Raw genomic sequence first — 19,863 nt, 5'->3', positions numbered from 1 at the left:
GTCTAGTTGACAAGAAACCAACCAATACATCTAACAAATGTCAGATCCAGGGAGCCAAAATGGCTAAGCCTGATATACGATGACTCTTCTGCACACCAAAGCTGTGTTTTTATACACATAAGTGACAACCTCAGAAAGCAAGAGAGACCAAGAGACAGAGACCAATCTAATGCCATCTAAAGTACAAAGCCACCCCTCCCAAGGTTCCCTGTTCCACAGGGAAAGGACTCTGATCTCAAATCAGCCCTATCCAGGCTTTATCTACAACATCAGTTATGGAGCACATGGTAAGTCCTCAACCCGCACTTAATGGGATGAATGTGTGGAAAAGCCTGAGGGTCCACTCATGCTTTTCTCAGCAGGGCTTAAACCTCTGGTTTTCAAGACTTGAAAGGGATGACAAGAATACAGCCATTGTGACATTTGGCTGAGAGTGGAGGGGAACCACCATGGCTCCAGAGAGAAGGACCCCTAAAGCTAAAGACAAGGTGTTATTCAGCTCCAGAACTCAGGAGCCTTGAGCAAGGGACAAGGCAGAACCCAGGAAGCTTCAGTCTCCCCAGTGGAGGATGGAGAGGAAGTGCAACCTACCGACTTCAGTGAATACAGGTGTGTACAGAGATGCACTAAGCCTCCCACCCTGTGAACACCCTGCTTGCTCCCATCTTCCCCCCTTCCCTGAAAGAGCCAACCTAAAGAAGCCAATTTGGTCATTTGATCATTCTCTGCTAGAGACTGGATGTTTGTGTCCCCCCAGATTCATATGTTGAAACCTCAATTCCCTATGGGTGAGTGTTCAGAGGCAGATCTGAGAGATAATTTAGTTAGAAGGGTCAAATCCTTATGGGTGCCCCTAAAAGAGGAGACCAGAGAGACTGTCCTACCCCAATCCCCATCTCTGTGTATGTAGATAGGGTGAGAGGACATCCATTCAAAAGCCAGGAACAGAACCTTACCAGACAACAGGTCTTCCAGTACCTTGAACCTGAAGTACCCATGTGGTACTTCTGCCATAACAGCCAAGCCACCTAAGCCAGTCCCTTCTAAAAGTGCAGAACATAGACAAAGACCTCTGAAGAAGTAAAGCTGTCGAGTATTGTGCAGAGAGTCCAGGAGCCTGGCCAAAGGCTGAGCAGCAAGTCATGGCCCAGAGTGGGTGGCTGGGATGGGATGGTAGAGGCTGTGTATTCACTGAGGCTTCTGGGCTGGGCACAGATGAGGGAACTGTCATGATTCACTTCTCTAAATGGCTCCTTGTGGTATGTGTGAGCCAATACCTCCAAACAGCACCCTCAAAGCCCAGCAAGAGGCATCAATTCCAATTTCCTAGGGCCTTCTGGGTGTGATAAAGTCAACCTATCATCTCTCTCTCTTCCTGCTTCCCCTTACTCAGAACAGAAAATGCCATTCAATTAAGGCGATTACATCCTCCCCAAGACACTGGGCTTGAAAACCACACCACAGGCAAGTGGTCAAACTCGTGGTAGGACAAACCCCAGAGGCTTCCTGTGGTGAGCAGCAAGCCTAGGGAGCAGAAGACAGCAGGACCATGTTGGCCCTGGGCCAATGGAGACAGCCCCAGCCCTGGCTGGACAGAGTCTGGCACCGAGGTCCCATAGCACTGAGCCTTCCCCAAACAAACAGAGGGACCCATGTCCCCATCCCTATCAGAACTTCTATTTCCGTGGCTTCCATGAAAAAAAAAAAAAAAGCTGAGATGGCCAGAAAAGTGAAATGAATGCCCGCCCCCCCTCCCCCATCCCTTTTCTCCACCCATGCCTCTGGTTCTTCCCTGATCCTACTTATCCCAGGGGTCAGGAGTAGTGAAGAAGCCTCCCAGGATGCATTCACCAGAGCCTGAGACCCATGTTCTGAGTTCTGTACTGTAGAAAACACAGATGAGTCCAGTGTCAACTGGAGCTGAATCCCAGCCTGAATTCTTCCTTTACTTTTTTTTTTTTAATTTTTTTAAAATTTTTTGATGCTTTTTTCTAAAAAAGATTTATTTATTATGTATACAGTGTTCTGTCTGCATGTATGCCTGCAAGTCAGAAGAGGACACCAGATCTCATTACGGATGGTTGTGAGCCACCATGTGGTTGCTGGGAATTGAACTCAGGACCTCTGGAAGAGCAGCCAGTGCTCTTAACCTCTGAGCCATCTCTCAGGCCCTTCATTTTCTTTACATGCTATATTATACTTAGCAGTGGTCTGGACCTCTCTGAGCCTTCTTTCTCCACCTAGAAAGTGGTGACAAGGTCTACTCAAGCCTCCCCAGAGCAGTCATAAGAATGAGACAAGATAATGGGTGCCAAAGAGAGCCAAGAACCACAGGGTGATGTGCAGGAGGGCTGTGCTGTCTCTGTGTCATCTTAGGACTGACACCACACTGCCTTCCTCTGATTGTCATCCACTTTGGGTGCAAGAGTTGTAAGAGACTGAAAAACCAAGAGGGCAGTAGATTTGAATTTCAGAGTAATTTTAGTTATAACTATTTCCTACATGGATATACTCACAGTTTAGAAGGCATTTACTGTCTGAAATTCACATTTCACCATTTGTACCATACTTATAATTCACTCATTCTGCTGGCCTAGGCATGTCAGACTTCCTGCTATGCACCCCCAACCTCCTTTGCCCGCTGCTCTGCATGAATCTCAGGGTCACATGGCCTGGGTGCCCAGCCTGGTTCTCTCACTCGCCAACTAGAAGACACAGAATGTCTGTGTTGCCTCTCTGAGGCTCCGCTGTCTCATCTCAGAAGTGATCCTGATAATCCATATCAGTGATAAAGGCCCAAGCTGGGACTCCACCCCAGAGTCACCCATAAGGGCTCTGACTGATTGGACAGTTGTGCTCCTCATTGTGTGGGGTGAACGAGTGGGTAGCCATATGTGGAGCTTCTGGAACTAAAGGTTGACACACACAAGTCTAAGCCACCTCTTGTGTTCCCAGTCTGGGATGCAGGGAGGTCAGGGCACACCACAGAGGCTGGGCTATGTGGCACTCTCAGTCCTGAGTTAGCAGCTGACCTGATCCTTGAGGGTGATACAAAGAGCATGAGGCATCTGAGCTCTCAGTCTGCCCCCTATCTGTGTACCCCACACTCCAATATACTTGTCATCACATCCTTGTGGCCCCAGAAATGCTCCCCACCACAGCAGCTGACAGCTTTCATACAAAGCAGGCAGGCACTGGGCCCAGTGTAGAGGGAATGTAGGCAAACTGGATTCACTCCAACGATCTCAGAATGTAGCTGGAGGGGCAGATTCATACAGAAAATATAGAATAAAGCAGGACACAGAACAAAAAAGGATAGATCCTTCAAGGAGGAGGTCACATGGGGACATGGTAAGCAGTGTGGCCAGGGACAAAGAGAGACATTCTTTGCAGAAGGACTACCACCAGGACATGTGTCTGCAGATCCCTCAGCCAGTGGGTGGCAGGCCAGGGCAGGCAGAGGCACATAAGGGAAGTCACACTTGTCCTTCCCGAATGTGCAAGGGGTCTGGCAGGAGGCAACAAGGCCATCTTCAGAACGCAGTGGTGCAGTGACAACTCTCCTTGAGACAAGATGAAGAGTATCCCACACTTAAGACGCACCATGCCTTCAGAGAGGATCTTGGTGCTCAGCTCCAGAGAAGACTGGGCCAGTGTGTGCCCTCACTTTTGGCTTGTTTGATACATTCTTATTCAAAGAGACAAACCTGCCAAAAGGAAAAGGGAAAATACACCCTTGAGTGTTCTTCTCCCCATCTAGGCTCGGTACATTACTCACCCATCCCCATATTGGCCAGGGGTGTGTCAGCACTGTGCCATTGTCTGCCTAGGGACCCTGTTTCCCCAGTGTGCTCTGGAATTTTTCAGGGTTGGCTGTGCCATGCAGGGCAGATGTCCCACTGTGTATTCTGATACCTACCATCATATTGGTATCACTGGATGACCATCAGCAACGTGATTGTCAAATGTATTCAGAGGGAGTTGCCAGACACTGACCACTCCAAGGACATCAAAGCTACCCCCAGCTTGGAGCACTGGGAGCAGAGAGAAGATCTAACTCAATCCTGACCCATACATTGTGAATGGGTGCCCGGAACACCCAGCCAGCCTGTGAATGGCCTCTAAGAATAATGCAGTTAACCTTTGACCACAAACAAATTTTGTACATTTGGGGACTTGAAATTTAAAAAAAAAAAAAAAAAACCACTTGGATTTAAAATCCTCTAATTTGGAACTTGTGGGGCTTCTGTGATTCTCAGGTTATCAGTGAGTCACTGAATGAAATCCATCTAAGTCAAGTGGCAGTGTAAGCAGAGCTGTACTGTGAGTGGGAAACCTGCTCATTTGCTTGACAGAAAATGTGTGATGTTGATGTGAGGAAGACAGTTAGGGAAGTCAGACAGAGGCACACAGACTAACAGGACAGACACACGTTAAATAACAAATCACAAGAGCCAACCATTGCATTTAGGACAGCGCTGTAACAGAGGTATCCAGAGCCTATCACCGGACTATACAACGCACGGTGTGAAATAGCCCGAAGAAGCTGACTTGCTGAAGGGACACATAATCCTGGGCTCTGAAGCATGTGCATGAGTTAACCCCATAGCGGGGACCAGAAGAAAGGAAGTAATTCCAGGTACAGAAAGCAAAGGCCTCAGAGTAGGGCATCCCATGGTGTGTTGCAGAAGCTGAGGAAAGGCCAGGGGGCATGGACAGTCCAACATGAGAATTCTTGGAAACTTGAAAGCCACTGAGGGTTCTAAAGAGGAGGTTGATATATCAGACTTGATTCCTCGAAGCTGGGTGGAGTGTAGGAATATCTATTGTCTTCTGCAGTCACCCACGAGAGCCATGATAGCACCTGGGACCAGGTAGTAACATGGAGATAGATAGAGGCAAATGAGGGAGGAGATCTTTAAAAGCAACCTCAGGAGTTGAGGAGCTAGCACAGTGGATAAGGAGGATCCAACCTCAGGAGTTGAGGAGCTAGCACAGTGGATAAGGAGGATCCAACCTCAGGAGTTGAGGAGCTAGCACAGTGGATAAGGAGGATCCAACCTCAGGAGTTGAGGAGCTAGCACAGTGGATAAGGAGGATCCAACCTTAGGAGTTGAGGAACTTGCACAGTGGATAAGAAGGATCTGAGTTTAAGAACCCATGTAAAATGAGGTGTAGGTCCAGCGTGCCTACATTACTGTAGGGGATGTAGCGATATGAGAGTCCCCAGGAGTTCCTAGGCCAGCCAGTCTGGCACACACAACACAAGTAGCAAACAAGAGATCCTTCAAACAAGGTAGAAGGTCAGAACTGACTCCTGAGGTGGTCTTCCGGTCACCATGTGAGCTCTGTGACAAGCACACACCTGCACTCAGACATTTAAATCTACACACCCATGCCAAAACACACACACACACACACACACACACACACACACACACACACACACACCATACCAACACACATACCAACACACACATACCCACACCAACACATACACACATGCACACACATACTCACACCAACACACACACACACCAACACACACACACACACACACACACACATATACCTAAATCTTGGGGCTAAGAAATGGTGAGGATGAGGGACTCAGGAGGAAGGAGAGAAGGAAGTTGCCTGGGTTTCGAGGTTAGTGGGATCGCCAGAGACAGCGGGGGGCCACAGTCATCACCTGGGTGCTTTTTGAAACATGTGAGTTTGGAGGGAGGGAGACGCAAGCATGGAACTGGCTGTCGGGTGGCTGGAGACTTGGGCCTGGGGCCACTCAGCTGGACCTGGACACAGACTTGATATGTAGATGCTTAGGTGTGAGCAAAGTCACAGTTACCGAACTTCGAGGGTTATACCCTGTGTCCCAACAAGCCAAGTTCAGCTAATCATCCTCAGTGAGTCAATCAAAGGAGCCACATCAATAGTGAAAGGGCAGACAAGGGAGTTTTATTCAATGTGGCATGTTGGGAAGATTGGCAAAAAACATCCAGCAACTTCCCCAAGTCCATCATAGGGGGTCCTGACATAAATGTAGGATTTCAGCAGAAAGCAAGAGATCCGCATAAACAACATGGCCAGGAGTGACCCCTGTCTGACACCACTTCAGCTCCAAGTCTCTCCTGCAAGGCCATTTGATAAGTCATGAAATCTTTCTCCAGGAGATGAGCTCCTCCTCTGGCTGACCCTAGGCTTTCAGCCTTTTCCTCTTCCTCCAGGAGACTCCTGGACAAGCTTGGGGTCCATTTTTTCAATAGTCTGATAGTCAAAGAGAGGAGCATGTAACTCTTTAGATAAATTCATCCCTGCCAGACAAGTGTGTTACAGCTTATGTCCATGGTACAGAGTGAGGAGAGAAGCCTTAGCTAAAAGAAACACCACACTGAGGAAGGGAAGTCCAGAGACTGATCAGAGGCTGAGGAGAAGGGGGAGGAGCCAAGGGCACTTGCCCGAGGCCAGTCGTCTTAATTGTAACTAGAAGTTCCAAGAAGCAGTCCCAGACCCTTGGAAGATTCATCCAGGAGCAACGGAGGAGGTCCAAAGACAAAGCAAGTAGGCTGAGGCACTCCTGGAGAAAAGGACATGCAGGAATCGTGTAGAAAAACAGAGCTGTTTTGGAAGGTTAGGAGCATATGGAGGAATCCACCCAACCGAGTTACGTTCCCTTATGTCCACCATGTACTTGTCAGCTCCTATTCTAAAACCAGTTTCTCACACGACTCAACCCTGCACAATGTGTCCGGTCAGCTACGTCATGTGCCAGAGAACTCATGAGCCTAGGTGGGCTTCTTTCAAGTGGTTCATAGGAGTGAGCCAGGTGCTGCCAAAGTGATCAGTGGAGACCACCCCGGCAGCAGTGACCACGAATCTATGAGGCAAGTGGGTAGACGGAGGTCCTGAGCACAGAGTGGCCAGTCCTCAACATCCTCAAAATAAATTCCACCATACCATTCTCACCTAGGCGGTGTCTACATGCAGCACTGCTGGTTTAGTACCATTCCTGTCCTGTTTCAGGAGATCTGCTGGAAGTGGGATGCATTTTGTTTGGTGGTGCAAACTAGTCGATCTAAACTTTTCAGATGGCCTTAAGGCCTAAAGTCAGGGCCTTTTGTCACCAAACTTTCTATCATCTGGCTCCTCCAACTGTTTATGTGTGTGTGTGCCTTGGTTTGCCTTGGGTGGGGGTATAAATCATGATAAAGATTCTCAGTTGTAAACACTGCCACATCAGGGTTGACATGCTCAGCATGCAGACACATAAGACCCTCTTCCTGGGTTCAAGGAACCTTCTAGTTTGGAAGGGAAAGAATCAATCACCAATTTGTAGAACATATGGGTCCTGATATCTGATCTGTCACAGCGCAGTGTGCTCTGGGAAAAGTAATGGCAGCATGCTGTGGGGACAGGAAGGAGACCCATCAAAACCAGCTGGGGAGTCAGGACGGGCCTCGCCGTATGGCAGTAGACACAAAGCTTCTCTCTGATTCTCTAAGGAAATATGATCCCCAAATTTGAGTTATTATGATTATTAATATTATTAATAAACTAGCTTAGGCTAGATTAATATCCAGGAGCTACAATCTGGAGAAGGTCTGGAGGAAGCCCCATGGGTCTGCCTTTAAGATTTGCATAGTGGCTTTATTTTAATTAGTTTACCTTCATCCTGAGTGCTCTGGAAACCCTCCTGGGCAGCTTTGGGGTTCTTTTAGCTGTCAAAATAGATACTCACACCTCCTGCCAACAATAAATCGAACACCACAGCTGTCTGCTGAGTGGACTTGAATTGGCAGCTCTATGTCCCTTTACTGCAAAATCGAAGGTACCAATTTAGTTAGGAAGGGGTCCTTGCTCAGATTTTACTAGGAAAGAACAAGTTCACCACTGGTCCACTCCTGTTTGAAATCCCTCCCACTGGCTACCAGGGGTACCTGGAGATTCTCCAGACCACCAGAAAATTCATGAATATTAGGAAGAATATAAATTAACTTTGTGTTGGTTTTTACCAAAAGTATCTATATTTGAATTCCAATGCATTGAAGTATGAATTTAACAAAGAAGATCATCAGTCAACCACCTTACAAACTGTACTACTGACATTTGAAGACAGTTTTTTCTATTGGAGACTCTGCAATTGGTTTCACTGAAAACATATCTTCCTCTTCATTCTAGATGGGCAGTGATGACACCAAATCTCAGTGTGAAAAAAACGTTTGAAAAACACAGGTCCTAAAAGTCAGCAAGGCAGGCACCTGCAGCCCCCACGGCCATAACAGGTAGGTGTGTAAGTTAGCTTTCCACCACTGTAAGGAACACCTGAGATGATTCCCGTAAAAAGGAAGAGTCCACTTGGCTCACTTGCATGTACAAACACAGTGGGCTCCATGGGTTTGCACCATAGAGAGGAGTGCATCATGGAGAAGTAAGCAGTGGAGGGAGATGCTCACCTCACAGCAGACTGGAAGAAGTGTGGAGGAGGACAGCCAAGGCTTCCGTTTCCTGGCTTCCCACTAGCCCCCACCATTTAAAGTTTCTAGCATCTCCAAGATGGGAACAAGCTTTTCACAGAAGGATCTGAGGGAGACATCCCAGACCCAAACCAGAGCCCAGTGGAACCAATTCAAAAGCCAGCATCGGGAAATACTTTCTGTAGTTGATGTATGGGCCAAAGGTACTGCTGGGAGGGTCAGGGTGAGGCTAATGTTACTACTGTCCATTTGACTCCAGGTATCATATAGAATTGAAGCAATTGTCTGGATGAAGCTAGTAGGCAGAAGTCATGTGCTTACTCTCTGACCATCAGTGAGCATCCCCCTCTCTGTTTGGAACCGCGCTGAACCCAAGATCAGGCAGGGTTATCTGCAAGCAACAGAAACAGAACCTTAACACACACCAGAAATGGTTTGGTGAGAAAAGGAGACTCGGGCCAGTAGTGATGGTACTTGTAATCCCAGCACTTATGGATAGAAGCAGGAGGTTCAAGGTCATCCTGGACTATATGAGACCCCTCTCAAAAATCAGAATAAGGGACTCAAGGTGGAGGCTGAAGTTTATGGAAAGCACCTTGAACGTTTTCCTGCTGAGAACTCCCTCATACACATCAGCACCTGCACAGCTGTAATAGATGTTTGTCTCTAGAGGAGCTTGGCAGTCACCTTGACTATACCAGCAACCCTCAAGGGCATTATGCTAAATGAAATAATCCAGAAACAAAAAGGACAAAATGCTGTGTGATTACAAAGTAGAGCTGAAGGCTGGGAGTCTAGCTAGGTGACAGAGCTCTGGCTTGTAAGATGAAAGCCCTGCCTTTGGGCTCCCAGCACCACAGAAACTAAAGTGCCCCCAGTGAAAGACAAAGACGCATTCTTGCAATCCCAGCATTCAGGTGACTGTGGTAGGAGAATCACCAGCTATAAACTTACTCATCTCAAACAAAGGAATCAGAAAAACAAAGTAAAATAAGGGATGTGGGATGTAGGAGAGAGATGGGTGCAGAGCTGGTGTTTAATGGCCAGACTGTCACTTTATAAGCTCAACCCATGCTGGAGAAGGAGGGTGGTAGGGTCGCATGCACAGCAAGTATGTGCTAGAAATGGTTAAGATGGCAAACTTTATTTATTTATTTAATTATTTATTTAATTACTTACTTACTTACTTACTTACTTACTTACTTACTTACTTATTTTCCAAAACAGGGTTTCTATGTGTACAGAGTATCCTGTAACTCACTCTGTAGACCAGACTGGCCTTGAACTCACAGAGATGCTCCTGCCTCTGCCTCCCAAGTGTGGGATTAAAGGCATTTGCCACCACTGCCCAACAGGGAATGTGGAATCACTCAGAAAGAATGGAAGCCAGTCTCCTAATAGCAGTAGCAATGCTTTTGGAGCCCAGGGAGGAGCCAGAGTTACAGAGGGCAGCAGTGTAGTCAGGACTCCTGCAGGGATGAGGCAGGAGGGAGGAGCATCTTCTGGGCAGATTCTGGGAGATGAGTGGCAGCCAGTAAACAGACGGCCCTGTGCTCCTAAGCTCCAGGTGCACACAGTATAACATGTGGACAAGAAACAAGGAAATAAAGAGACTAAGACGGGACAAGCCAGTAGACTGTCAGAGAAGAACACTGCCAACATGACCCACCTCGACTTCTGGTACCTGATTCGTCGGGTTCTCCAGAGCAGAGCAATAAGATTCCAAACAATAGAAACTCAACCTAAGAGCTCCCCCAGCACAGTTTGAGGCACAACGTTGTTAACTACAGGCACCATGCTCTACAGGACAACTTTAGGTCTTATTCATCTCTAAAAAAGTCCAAACTTTGGGAGCTGACAAAATGGTTCAGTAGGTGAAGGTGCTTGTCACCAAGCCTGAGTGACGACCTGAGTCTGATCTCCTGAACCCATGCTGCCCAAGGAGAGAACAGAACCCTGCAATTTTGTCCCCTAGTCCACACACATTCACAGTGGCACCTACATGCTTACACACACAAAATAAGTAAGTAAATAATTTGAAAATCAACGCTTTGATTTATATGGCATCACCTTTCTGCTTACCCTTCCTTAGGCCAGCCCCTGGTGCCTACCATTCCACCCTCTGTTTCAAGGAGTTTGACTTTTAGATTCCTCACAGAAATGGTATCACACCCCATTTATTCTTCTGTAACTGATTCGGCACCATGCCCTCTAGCTCATCCATGTTGTCACTAACAACAGACTTGCCTTTGTTTTTAAGCATAAACAAGGTTCTGCAGTGTATGGATCCCATTTCTCGATTCATTCAACTGTCTGTGCATATCTTGGCTGCTTCCATGTTTGGCTGTTGACAGCAGTGTCCCAGGAACATGAGAAAGCAGTGTCTCTATAGGCCCTGGCTGCATTGCATTGGTTACATGCACACGGCTGGATTGTTGGTGACTACAATTGTTATAGTGCTTGTAATGACAGGTTTACATTTTAATGTATTTATTTGATGTGTGTGAGTGTTCTGCCTGCATGTATGTATATGCATCATGTCAGTACCTGGTGCCTGAAGCGGTCAGAAGCAGACATCAGATCCCCAGAACTGGAGTTACAGATAGTTGTGTACCCTGTTAGTACAACCTATACTCTGAACTACTGAGCTGTCTCTCCAGCCCCTAATTCACACTTTTCACATCAGTGCGCATGGGTTTTCTTTTCCTCCATCACAAGTTTTTACATTTTATTTATTTTATGTACTGTGTGTGTACAGGTGTGCATGTGCGATGGTGTGAGTATGGGGGTCAGAGGATCACCAGTGACAGTTGGTTCTCTCCTTTTACCACGTGGGACCTGGGGACCAAATTCAGATGTCAGCCTTGTCAACATGTGCTTTTACCTGCTGAGCCATCTCCCTGCATGCCCCCTTTTGTTTCTGTTGGTTGGTTCTGGTTCTGTAGTAGTTAACTCAACAGACGTGGTTTCTCACTATGGTTTTTACATGCACTTCCCAAACAGTGACGTTGAGCACCTGTTCTTATACCTGGTCACCATTCGAATGTCTTCTCTGAAGAAATACCTATGTATTGACTTCCCTTTTATTTATTCATTTTTTTAAGACAGACTCTTTCTACATAGCTCAGGCTTTCCTGGAATGCACTGTACAGACCAGGCTGGCCTTGAACTCACCTGCCTCTGCCTCCCAAATGCTGGAATTAAAGGTGTATGCCACCATGCCTGGCTTTCTTTCCCAATCTTTCAATTGAGTTCTTTGGTTTTATTTTTTAGGGTTTTGATGTTTTGAGGTTTGGGGGGGGGTTGCTATTTAGTTATAGTCATTCCTTACTAATCCTTTGGGATACACAGTTGCCTTTTTATTTTGCTAACTATTTCCTTTGCCACACAGAAGCCTTGTAGTTTAGTGAAGTCACACTCAGCCATGTTAGCATTTGTTGCCCGTCACCTCAGCATCTTTCTCTTAAGACCTTGAACTGATTAGGTAGCATTTGCTTGCATTACACAAGAGAATATGCTTTGCCCAAAGTCTACTGATTTTAATGCTAATCAAATCTAAGAAATACTGTCCTGGCAACCTCTAGACTAGTGAGCAGAAATAGTACACTTGGTTAGTCAAGTTGACACATGAAATTGACTACACGCAAACACTAGTAACCACTTATGACTGGCATGTAGCACTTGTATAGATTGATTAAGCTGGGTAGCCTATTCACACCATGTACTTCTTCCTTTCACAGAGAAAAAAATCCTCACTTTGCTATTGCAACTGGTCAACTCAAATCTCTACTTCGTACCAGGCAGGTTTCCCTGAACTCTTGCCAGAATCTCACCAGAAGACACCTAACAGCTGCCGGGGACAGCCCTACTCCAGCCAGCAGACTATGCAGGCAAACAGAAAGTGCACAGATGGGTTTAGTGACACCTCCAGCATCGGCAGTGTGCTGGACGATGCAGACAGGGAGGTGAGCAACCTCACAGACCGGGCATTCCGGAGTTTGTGCATCTCAGAGGACACTTCCTTCCATGACTCTGACCTGGCTCTGTCCCCAGATATCTCCAGCCAGGTGTTTGGGACTTTTCACCAGGAAACAGTGAGCCACACCAACAGGAAAAGTGGGATTTGGAGCCAGCTTCCATCTCAAGGAACAGAGCATTCTGGTTGGGCAGCCACCTTCCAACAGCAACCCAAATATGTTCAGGGGGAGGAAAAGTACGCCAAAAACAGTCCCCCCCCCAACTCCAGTCCAGAGGAGACTGGAGGTACCCGTTTCTGGCCTGAGGAGCAGCAGCAAGCCCATCTCCAAGGTCTCATCACTAATCAGATCTTTTGACAGGACAGAGAGTCAACCCTGTGACAGCCGGCCTCCTCCAAGCAAGCCTCCAGCTCTCAAAAATCCCCCCAAGTTTGCACTTCCCCCAGAAGGTGGTGTCAACTTCTGCTTTGATTCTGCCTTTTTGACGGTGAGGAGGGTGCCTGCCGAAGTCTCCAACACCCATCAGAGCAGCCACCAGCCTGGCAGAATTACTGGAGAACAAGAGTCTCCCAAGAACCCAGAAGTAGCACGCCACAGCTCAGATAGCCTCCTGCGGACACCTGACCATGTGGCTGACTCACGTGAGTCAAGGTTTCCCTCTCCACCACTCAAGTCAGCCAAAGCCGAGCCAGGAAGAGGCAAGGAGTGGGTTCCCAGGGGTACTTTTCTGCACAGTGAAAATAGTGCATTTGAGTCATGGAATAGCCACCAACCAAAGCTCCCAGACAGAAAGGACATTGCTGAAACAATCCCAGAAAGCAAAGCTCCCAAACATCCTGAGGGCATGCCCTTGTTAAAGAAGCCCCACCCTTCTGAGTCCCAAGTCTCCCCCTGCCAAGCCCAGACTAACTGCACCCAGGAAGAGACCAGGTCAGCATCAGGGCCTCAGTCCATAGCTGGAGCCTGGGGGGACAGGGATCCAGGATCCCAGGTATTCCCTGTAGAGGGAAATGCTTCACAGATTGACCCTCAGATGAAGCGGAGCCAGCCCCCGTGGAGGAAGCCAAAGGCTGGCAAAGGAGGAACAGATGGTCCACATGATGCTTCGGAAGACAAGAAACAGCCTAATAAGAGAGGCCTACCTCTGTATTCAAAGCTCAACCCTCAGGGTCAACTTCCAGAAAATGGTGTTCTGGACATGCCAGAGGATCCCAATGACCATTACAGCCCCACCTTTAACATCAGTAAACTCCTCACCCCAATCATACCCACCAAGAATGTCCTGGAATCTTCAGACACCCAACCAGTGGAAATCAGTCCATCCCCTCCAGGACAGCTAAATGGATACCAGGAGAAGGAGCCCAATGAGGCTCAGTCTCGGGATAGCTACAAGTCCAAAGCACCCAGCCTACTGTTCAACCTCAAGGACGTTAGGAAGCGTGTCAAGAGTACGTACAGTCCTTTGCCTCTCTTAAAAAGCTTGGATGAGAAAGCCAGAGATAAGCTTGATAGCAAGCAAGAACTTGTGAGCAATGGGGTCACCCTTCCCAACGGGCTTGAAGAAAACCCTCCCGCAGAGCTTTTGAGGGATGGGCCAGCTAGCATTTTGCACAGCAGTACCCAGAGGGATCCTGCAATTAACTCCACTGAGTCCCTTGCCGACAGCCACTGGACCCTTGGTTCACCTTCAGCTGGCTCCAAAACCCACTTCTGTGGCAATGGGGAAGCTGCAGAAAGGCACAGTCATGAGAAGGAAGATGCCAGTGGAGCATCAGAGCAGGGTCCTTCCGAGCACGGCTGGCATCCAGACTCCAGGGAACGCCTTCCCCGGAAACATCTCTCCCTGAAACTCAGCAACAGGGAGGCTGAAACAGGACAGGCTTCAGAGAAAATGAAGCCCCACCAGCTGGACAACGGAATCTCAAGATCCATCTCTCAAGAGATGGAGCCTGAGCAAGAAACAGGGCTCCAGAACCTACCCTTGAACCAGAAGTCCTCCCCAGGGCCCCTTTCCCCTGAGGAGGAGGATGTGTTTTACAGCGACAGCCAATCTGATTTTACACCATGCCTCCAACCCAAGGCTAAATTCAGCACCAGCTCCTCAGACCAATCCTTTGCTTCTTTTGATGATCAGCAGAAGATGTGGTTTACAGAAGGTCCCTGGGAAGACAGGAAGAATCGTGTGAGTGCAAGTGATGATCAAAAGGATGAGAAGGAGACCAGGATGGAGAAAGGTGAGCCACAGCCATGTGCCTTAAGTAACGGACATCCAGGTATGGAAGAACACAGACAGGAAGAAATACAAAGAAAAGCACAAGGTTGGTCGGGAGGGACACCCAGGAAGACATCCGTGGAGGAAGTCAATTTCGGAGGCTCTTGGCTGAGGGCTGATAAGGATACAGCTCTTCCACATGCCAAGGACTCAACTCCCTTGCCAGTTTCTGCCAGCAAGCACAGACTGTTCCCAATTAAAGACAACACACTCAGGGCCACCCCGGTGATAAAACCTATCATTCTGCCTCTCCTGAGGACAGTGTCCTCAGAGGACTCACTTAGTGGTGGACACAAAGAGAATGAGTTACCAAGGCAACAGTGGGGTGAGGATGCTGGTGGCCCCTCAGAAAGTCAGGAAATGCGTAACACTCCTCTATCCAGCAACATGCTGGGCACACAGCAGGCGTATGTGGAGTGTGAGGGCATGGGTGAGGATCCGGTGCACAGTGCAGCCCGGGCTGAAACTTCTCAGCAAGCCCGGAAGGGAAGTTTCTCTTTTCTACCACTGGTGGAGGAGGAGGACAAGATGAAGCCACCCCGAGATGTAACAGGCAGGTCTGCAGACACGGGGAAACCGGCTGCCCCACAGCACATCCCCACCATTGCTTTACCCCCAGATGACCTAGAAGACCCGCCCCCCTCCCAGCCACTCCACACCAGTTGGGAAGAACAAGGTTTCCAAAGCCACTTTCTGTCTGCACCCAGAGCAGGACCTTCAGGAAGAAGGCTGGTCCCCAGTGAAGCAGCGACTTCCCCCAACCCTAGCTCTCTAGGTGAGAGCAGCACGTGCTCTCCTGCAGCCAGCAGTGTTTGGGAGGAAGCTCCGCAGGCTCCTGGAGAACAGTGGCTCCGCCAAGAGACTCCGAGCCCCAGTCCCTGGGCCAGCCCGGGGCGAGTCAGGCTCACCAGGAGGGAGGACATGACACACGGCCTCACATGGGAGGCTGAAGGCTCTGATCCCCAACTCGAACGTTTGGCAGACCTCAGGACCCTCTCTCCGAGAGGCGCCTTGCTGGCAGAGGCTGCAGAGAAACCCGAGTCCCCTGCGCTGCTGGAGAGGGCGGCGGCCAAGCCCCCTGCAGTCCCGCCCAAGACCGAGAAGGCCCTGCGGCGGGCTAAGAAGCTGGCCAGCAAGAGGAGGAAGAGCGATCAGGTGCCCGAGAAGCACACCGAGGCCTGGGAGGGCCAGTCCTTCACAGAGGAGACGCAAGGGACAGAGAGGAGGCCAGTGTCTCCAGGAAAGGGGCCGCGGCCCAGGTTCCCTGTGGTCCGCTCTCTGCCCCCGCCCACGCACCGCCACTCAGTGTCCTGTGGCTGGGAATCCTCCGGGAGGCGGCCTTGGGGGCCCCAGTCCTTCACGCCCCTGCCCCCTTATCCCGCCACCCAAAAGGTGCTCCAGGATCCTCAGTCGGGACAATACTTTGTCTTCGATGTGCCTCTCCAAGTGAAAATCAAGACTTTCTATGACCCTGAGACTGGCAAGTATGTCAAGGTCTCTGTCCCATCCTCGGAGGATGCCTGCTCGGAGCCACCTCTGCAGGATGTGCTGGCTGCTCCCTACCTGCTGTACCCCGGCTTCCAGCCAGTGCCTGTAACATCGGTGATGCCTCTGCGCTGCTCCTCTCAGCTCGCAGCTCCCACTTTCCTCAGACAGGGGGGTTCGGGCCACAGGCCCCAGAGCTCCCAGGGTGCTAGACTGCAGCCTCCCCCTGAACGTCTGGGTGAGCCCACCCAGCATGCCTCTGCCCAGAGACCCCGCGGGCCTCCCCGTAGTCCAGAGGAAGAGGGTGCAGAAGCGCCAAGCCTCAGCATCATCTCCACCGATGACCTAGAGGACTTTGCCACAGAGGGTGTTTCTTGAGAATTGAAGCAGACTGCCCCCAACTCCTCCTCCCTCCCCGGTCCAGAAAAGCTTACAGTCACAGATCCTCTCCAACAATGCCTCTATCTCCCTACCTACCTTTCTACTTACCTATCTCTGTCTACACACACACACACACACACACACACACACACACACACACACACACACACACATTCAACTCATATTTAGCCATTTGAGATCTCTATAGTCCAAGAGGAAGTGAAGATCCCTGTGGGCTCCCTGGGGCCAAGGCTCCTTCCCCTCTTCCCCTAACCATTCCCTGCCCTTCTCTGATCCTGCAGTGTAGTGGATATGGCATGGGGCATTGGCCATCCTAAGAGTTACTGGGCTCAGGGCACTCCCACAGTCTCCTTCTCCAGGGTGGGCTTCCTCAGCAAGGTTCCCAGAAACGCTGAGCCCTGCAGTGGGTGGAAAGCACTCTACCAGGTGGACTCCACCACACCCAACCTGGGGTCAGGCGTAGCACATAGCAGCAGTTTTAGGTCCCCTCAGGTGGCACTGGCTAAGGACAGACCCAGGGCAATCTCGCAGAAGTGATCATTTGCACAGTGGTTCTCCTCATGGTGGAAACTTTGTCTCTGAAGAAGATCTACTGAGAAAGCAAAGGCTACTATTTAAAATGTGAAACAAGTTTGCCCTTGTGGTCCTGTCCCCGGACTCTGTCTTTCTTCTGTGCTGTTCTCAGTTAGGAGGCAAAGGGTCCTGAACCCCTCCCCAGAGCTGCCAAGTCCTTCTCCCTACTGGAACACCAACTCTGTACCTTCTCAGTCCAGGCCTGATGCTCTTGCAGGAGATATAAATGATGGCCTGAGCCCACCAAAAGAGATGGCCTAAAGAAACGAAGTCAGATTGTTAGTGACCCAGTCAGTGACTGGTTCCTGTGTCCTGCACTCAAAACCCAGAGGATTCCTTAGTCTCTGGCCTCAGAGAATTTGGAATTGAATCTACAGACGGAGCTGAGGGTGGTCACTGGCCCTGCTAGTCACACTGTGAGGGTCAGAGAGAAGCAGCCTCAACAGGCAGCCATGCCAGGAAGGAAAGCCTGCCCAAGCTCCAGGGCTCCCACCTGGCCACTAGTGCTGGCGCTTAGTTCCTATTCTGGGGATAGATGAGGATCAAGTAGCCTCCTTTCTTGTTTAAAATATCAGCAGCTGTCAAGACTGTGTTTCCACATCCCGGGAGCATGGGAGTAAAATCTGCCTCCCTTGCTCTGTTGGGGTGTCATTTCCACACTGGGAATGGGAAGTGTGTGCACAGCTCACCATGTCTAAAAACAGGCTTTGAGCAATATTCTGAGTCAGGATTTGAATTCAGGATTTGGTATCTAATGATTTTCCTAGCAAGTGAAGCCACAGCTGGCTCTCACAATGGAAATCCCCCCCAGGCCTCTACCTCATCTGTGCCATTAGATTTGAATACACTTGTCAGCCAGGGGATAGCCGGTCAGGGGTTCAAGTCACTTGTCCCACAAATGTGGTTCCTCCGAGTCACCGACAAGAGTCAAGACAGAGGTTGTGTTTGGGTGACGCAACCAAGTCGCCTCAGGGTCCTCTCTGCTACCTCCTCATCTGACTAGAATATGAAAAATGATCTTATCTTGAAAGTCTCAAGGCCCCTAGAAAAGAAGTACTAACCAAAGTTGTGTTCCAAGGCTCAATAGTTACCATACTTAAAGAAACGCTGTCGTCGTCCCCACACCCTACCCCATCCCCCACCACTCCTCACCTCCCATCCCCCCCCACAAGGAAAACTACCTGGGGCAGTTTGTTTGGGGAAAGCAGTCTTGGAGGCAATGTTGGCAGGGGTATAAACAGAGATAGAAAGCTCACTGGGAGGATGTTTGGAGGTCAGGGTCACCTCTCCTTGGTTGTAGCGGAGGAGCAGAACCTAGGCAAATGGTGGCATGTACTCACATTGGGGAGCAGAGATGTCATGGGCTCCAAGACCCCCCACAAGCCAGTCCTCACTCACAGCAAAGCATCAGTGGTCCTACATTCAGAAGCTAGCTCAGAGAACAAAAGGTAAGTTCCCACCCAAAGAGACCAACTCACCCTCACCGACCAGTGATCTCTTTCAGCTCCTCCCTGTCAAGAAGGACAAAGCTCACTTACGCTTCTCTGCTCCCTGTTTTTGTTTGTTTGTCTCTCTTTCCTTCCTTCTCTTCTCCTTCCTCTATCCCTTTCTTCCTGCCTGCCTGCCTTCCTCTTTTTTTCTCTCCCTCCTTCCTTTTACAAACTTCTGTACTATGATAGACACTTCAGTTGGACACCGAAATTACCACGGTAAGATCTGGTCTCTGCACATTTGGAGTTCCAGCATAACAGACAAGGAAGACAATTACCATCCCGTATGTTCAGTAATTTAGAGGTAGCTCTGAGCAGCGCCTAACTCAGCACAGAAGGAAAGGGGCCTTCCTTGGGCAGATGGCATCTGAGCCAAGTCAAGACACCCAAGGTATCGCATTGGCCCCTGAAGACAGGCCTCCCCCAGCATTTGTTTAGCAAAGATGACATTGATCTACGATATTTGTCATACCGTATCAAAGTACATTGACTTAGCTAATTATTCATTACTATTTCTAATCAGAGCAAGAACTGAAACTATAGCCTGGTGGGATAGACTTACTGATATGTCCTTCAGCTTTTGAACTGATATTTCATTCACTTGGTTGCCCAAAAATATCCCTCCTTCTGCCACTGTATCTAAACAAGAAAGTGGTGAGACATGAACAGGTGTAATTTGTGGATACTGCAGATGTTGCCTACATCTCCCGTTTAGAAGGATGGCCCTCTTCAATGGGCTGGAGCCCCTGTGGATCGGACCTAAATAAAGAATTCCTCTCAAGGGTACTGAAAATCCTGGGGCTGTTTAGCTAGAACGACCAAGAGTTTACATGGTGTAGTGTTTTCTCCCCTCTCAGCCTGACCTCAGTCCCCCAGAAGGTATCTCAATGGCCTCACTTTACTATAATGCACAGTCTCCCAGCCACTATGGAGGACCTGCCAAAGGGTTGAACCTCATCTCTAGGTGGACAACCTTATCACCTAATTGGTGCTTCAATAAATGCAGTCCTCATACATGCCAGCACTACCTCACCAAGGAGCTGACCTGAACCCTAGAATTCCAGTCTGCATCATCCTTCACCCAGGTTACAATGGCTTATCTGCACAATGAGTTCTGAGAAGCCTGCTATCCCTGCTGATCCCGGACAGAGTTGGGGTTGGAGCCTGCCTTCCTGTCAGGTGCACAGAAA

The 19,863-nt window shown here is 49.2% G+C and overlaps 1 protein-coding gene across 1 annotated transcript in view; it reads left to right on the top strand.

Annotated features, from left to right (window-relative positions):
* Window positions 1-16,586, top strand: part of C9H10orf71 (chromosome 9 C10orf71 homolog) — a 34,735-nt gene extending 18,149 nt beyond the window's left edge. Inside the window, 2 exon segments of the mRNA XM_036199276.1 lie at window positions 12,300-12,691; window positions 12,693-16,586. Of these exon segments, the coding sequence (XP_036055169.1) occupies window positions 12,300-12,691; window positions 12,693-16,586 (4,286 nt within the window).
* The last annotated feature ends 3,277 nt before the right edge of the window (window positions 16,587-19,863 follow it).

This window comes from Onychomys torridus, chromosome 9 (genome assembly GCF_903995425.1).
Source record: "Onychomys torridus chromosome 9, mOncTor1.1, whole genome shotgun sequence".
In the NCBI taxonomy this organism is placed as follows: domain Eukaryota; kingdom Metazoa; phylum Chordata; class Mammalia; order Rodentia; family Cricetidae; genus Onychomys; species Onychomys torridus.
Note: the sequence above shows the minus strand (reverse complement) of the source record. Positions and strands in the feature narration are given on the sequence as shown.